This window comes from Lathyrus oleraceus, chromosome 2 (genome assembly GCF_024323335.1).
Source record: "Lathyrus oleraceus cultivar Zhongwan6 chromosome 2, CAAS_Psat_ZW6_1.0, whole genome shotgun sequence".
NCBI classification, from domain to species: Eukaryota; Viridiplantae; Streptophyta; class Magnoliopsida; order Fabales; family Fabaceae; genus Lathyrus; species Lathyrus oleraceus.
In genome coordinates this window covers 63,715,783-63,720,654 of record NC_066580.1, presented here as the reverse complement: position 1 = coordinate 63,720,654, position 4,872 = coordinate 63,715,783, and the positions used below count along the sequence as shown (strand labels likewise).

General features: G+C 29.8%; 1 protein-coding gene across 1 annotated transcript; it reads right to left on the bottom strand.

Moving 5' to 3' along the window:
• Nucleotides 1–1,026: 1,026 nt before the first annotated feature.
• LOC127118105 (uncharacterized) lies at nt 1,027–3,459 on the bottom strand. The gene is made up of 2 exons (XM_051048249.1): nt 2,522–3,459; nt 1,027–1,860 (listed from the first exon to the last, which is right to left on the bottom strand). Exons 1-2 carry the CDS (start codon nt 3,385–3,387, stop codon nt 1,221–1,223), a joined length of 1,506 nt encoding a protein of 501 aa, XP_050904206.1. The 5' UTR covers nt 3,388–3,459; the 3' UTR covers nt 1,027–1,220.
• Between the last annotated feature and the right edge of the window lie 1,413 nt (nt 3,460–4,872).

The following is a 4,872-nucleotide window of genomic DNA, read 5'->3' as shown; positions in this document are numbered from 1 at the left end:
TAGGAAATCAACTTACGACTAAACCCCTCACTATCTTGGATTGGAAAGTAGGTGAACAGAGCAAGGAAAAATGCTCCTCATTCAATGGATCGGACTATTTCTTGAGAATGCCACCTGGGAGCCATACCGAAATATTCTGCAGACATACCTTGACTTCCACGTTGAGGACAAGGTGAATTTCGATGGGATAGGGGGTTATGAAGATGAGGAGGAAACCAAAATGAAACATTGGATCAAGTTGAAGAAACAAATGGTATATGGCTTCAAACGAGGGCCAAGAGAAACACAACAACACAAGGGAAATACAACAAGGCCGAAGTACCTTAATGATTTTATGACACCCAAATGAAAGAAGAATACCAAGAAATGAAGATGAATCTAGACTATTCCTTTAATAGTGAGTCATTCAGTTCTGTTAAGACGAGTCACCTAGTTTGCTAAGAAATGCATGTGCTCCTAATTGTACCCTAGATTATAGTTAGATTGTACTATTTATACATTTTTCATATAGAATAGATAAGTTTAATTAAAGTAGTCTTATAGAGGTAGTGTAATAGTTCTCTGAGCGTGTGTTGTCATATTACCATTACCATAACAATTAGTAAGCCGCACAAGTATTATTTTTCCTAACAAAACAACTTTAGTCTCAAGTTCGCCCCTTCAACGCGAACATGATTTTTCTTACACTAGAATTCATTTTTATAATTTAAGGTAAACTTGAATGAAAAAATTGCTCATACTTTATCCATTTTATTTCCTAGCAAAGAAACTATAGTCTCAAATTCACACTTTCTACACAAATATGATTTCAAATTCATTTGTATCATTTAAAGGTTGAAAATGAAAATCATGTATTATGAACCTAAGAGTTTCATTTAAATAGATAAATAGATAGAGAGTGACCTTTTCAATAGTAATTAGGGAAAATGAATGAAAGTAGTGTTAAAGGAAAAAATATTTTTGTGAGAGATTGAAAAGAAAAGAAGATAAGCGTGAGAGGAGAATCAACATGTGCATGCTAGTGGATAAAAAACAATTTCTTATGAATTGATTGATATAATGCCAAATTAATTTTTTACAATAATATTACTTGCACTAAAATTTATTGTAAAACAATACTAATACACATATTATTTTTTATATTGACCAACTAGAGAAACTCTCTTTTTTGTTTCTTCTTGACAATGCAAGGAATATTTATATTCTGCTTTATTCCTAAGCTAAGGAATATTAAGATGAACAATTTCCCTAAACTCCAACCTCCTAGTTTCATGATAAAAAGTTCTATACTTATTAGGCAAATAAGTTACCCAAATCCAACCCCTAATTTCCCATTCCATAATCTTCCCTCTAGCATTTTTATCAACTTTCCAACACACACTTTCTCCATATTCATCACCAGCAAAAATAACACCACCTTCTCTAGTAAAAGGACGATAAGCACTTGAATACCTATCCCTAAACCATGACTTTGGATTAATCATATCAAATTTTGAAGGCTTTGATGAAAACACTTCTTTTCCATCCATACTATCATGAAGAAACCAATTCAAATTCGCACTATAACCGTATACCGATTCTTCGAATTTCCATGGCTTTAAACTCATTGTTGATGATTCTCCAGCTGATACGTTGAGTCCTATGTATGGATTTGTTGGTTGAAATGAAGCTTCTAGGGTTTTTTCAATGCCTATTTCCTTTATTGGATTTTCTGAGGATTTTCCTACGGATACACTTAAGACTTGATGTTGAAGAGTTGGTGTAAGTTGTAATGATATTCTTGATGGAAAGTATTTTTCAGATGCACCAGCTCCTCTTTCTCTCATAAGAGTCTCATCTACTAGTTTGAAAACATCACATCTATATAGCCACAAAAATTATATATTGAATTAATTCATCATATAATAAAAAAAAATACTATAACAAAACAATAATAAAATTGCTTTTGAAGATTTTTATCATAAAAAATAGAGATTTCATTTTTCTAAATATCTATAAAAAAATTAAATTATCAATCTAATATTATTACATCTCAACCATTAGATTAATCTAACATCAATAAAAAAATTAATTATTTATATTAAAATTAATACTAGGTGTGTAGGAGGAGTGTATTTGATAATATATATTAAAATTAATACTCAGTATTTAGGAGGAGTGCAGAGAAAATAAAAATTAGTTTAAATGGGAGAAAAATTATAGATAAAAAATGAATAAATTTTAATTAAATATATTAAGTAAAGTTTTAAAAAAATTAATTAATTATCAACACTATTTCTTTCCATACCTCCTAAATAATTAATTATTTTAATTTTACTTAAGATATTTAATTAAAGTTAAATATTCTATATTCAAACTTTAATATATAAATAAATTTATAATGATTAAAATAAAAGAATAAATTTAAAAGTGATATCCTTTAAAAGATTTAAAACAAAACAAAAAGTTATGAAACTCTAAAATCAAACCTCCTTTGATATTTGTGGGACCATTTTTCATATTGAAGCATAAATAATATTACCTTATATTGTCAATGTTCACCATGATTTCAACCCACTTCTCTTTGACAAAGACTTTGTGATTGAATTGAAGAACACCTTCAAGTTGTTGATATTTGAGAGAGAATTGAAGTCTCTCATCAGCTGCATGATTATTTGCACTAACAACATCCATAGTTATTAGAGGACAATACAATTGAACTTTCCACAACCCAAATGCTGAAAATGCGTAAGAAAATAAAGGACATGGTGTTCTAAGCATTCTATGATTTATTGTAGCTACTTCTTGTAACTCCACAATCCAATTTGTAATAGCAAGGTTAATAGAACGCATCCACTTTTCTTCTAAGTTGGAACCTAAGAGTTTCATCAACATCTTAGATGATTTTCTTGATCCACAACATGATAGTTGTTCCTTTAAAGAATTAAGACATCCATAACGAAGATCCGAAGGAGCTTCATAAATACAAACTAAGAAAAATAGAGTTAAGAAAGCAAGGTTGAAAATATCACCAAAGTTCGAAATAGTTTCGAGTTTCGGAAATTTAATGAAGAGAGTAGTACTATTATTTTTGTTTTTTGAGCCATAATGAAGGATGTCTTGTATGCAATTAATAAGGAGATTTGAAATGGTTTCTTCATGTGCTATTTTAGTGCTAGGTTTGAATGGTTTTGAGGTCCAAAGAAAAATAGGGATGTTGAAATCCGCCACAATAGCAAAAGAGAGTTTTTGAGATTGGTTGTTTTTTGATATGGTGAGGTTAAGTGATGGTTGAGATGAGTTTGTTAAAGAACATAAGCTCAAGGTTATAGAACTTGTTTTCCATTCTGATATTGGTGGAAGGTTTTGAATCCATGAAAACACATCAATGGATTTGCAATAAGCCATAGATTGATATATGCAATAATGCAAGTTGATTTAGTTGGATTTACTCAAATGCTCTATGTGGTTATATATAGTGATTGAGTATAGCTAGGCTTTTGATATATTTTGAGACGTGTACTTGTTTGTTTTATGGACGCAAAAGTTAAGATTCTGGTTAGGTAAAGAAAAGTCAAAAGTGGTTCATGTGATTATAACGACGAATAATTAACACAAGAGGAGTGTTTGGATAAGATAACTAATTTTAGGGTTTCATGATTTTCCTTCGCATGTGATAGTATTTTTCATTTTTTTTATCAAGGGTTTATTGACACTAATTCACAGTAAATGAGATATCGCGAGTTTGAATTCTCACACTTGTACTCTATGATTATGCATTTCTATCAATTGAAATGCCTTAACGAACATAATTTTTAACTTAAAGATAAACAAAATTTTAAAATGTTAAATCAATATATTTTAAATTTTTTATATGATTAAATACGGGGCAATATTAATTATGTATATGACTTTTAGCATAATTAAGATAAATAAGATAAAGGATAATTAATTTATTGATCTGGATGAGAGATATATATGACATATCCATTGATCTTCTTAACGATTTAAGTTAGGTCCGTCCAAAAATTATGACAATACACGTTTAAATGTTATATAAAAGACGTGTTAGACAGGTGATTCATTAAAGATGTGTTAAATACACGCATTCTAAAATTGGTCAATGATGACAAGTTAAACTTTAATTAGTAGTACTAGAGTTAGTCATCAGGTTCCTTTACATGTCTTATATGTAAATGATGTCATGATCTTTTGCAAGATTACTATCAGTAACGTACGAAATCTCATTTACTTGTTCACCAAGTATGGTGCGATCACAAATACGTTTATCAATTCAACTAAATCCACTTTCTTTAGAGGATTGATCAATTATAATGGGTCAAAGAGACTTGATGAGATTCTTAGATTCAACATTGGCCTTTTCCTTTTTAATTATCTCGGGGTTCCCATTTTTAAGGGCACACCTAAAGTCAACTATTTTCACCCTATTGCTAACACGATCTAATTTAAATTGAGTAATTAGAAGACTTATATTCTTTCTCTTGCCAGAAGAGTTGAATTACTCAAGAGTGTCATCCAACATATCCTGATTTAATCTTTTATCTTAACCATCTTTGGCACATTGGCATCCTCAATATCATTGACAAATGAATAAGAAATTTCATACGTGCTTATGATATTAATATCAAGAAAATTGTCATTGTGGCTTAATATGAGGTTTTACTCCTACTCTTGAAGGAGATTTGGCATTAGGTCCCTTAGAGACATCAATGAAGCATAAATGGTTAAGCAATGCCGAGAGTTTCTTAGTTCTTAAAATCATTGGACTTGATTTCTTAGACCTATAGTCATTAATATAACATGTTTTATTCAATACCATATTCACTCCTCTATTTGAGGAGGAATTAAAAGAAAATTTTCAAATGTGAAAGA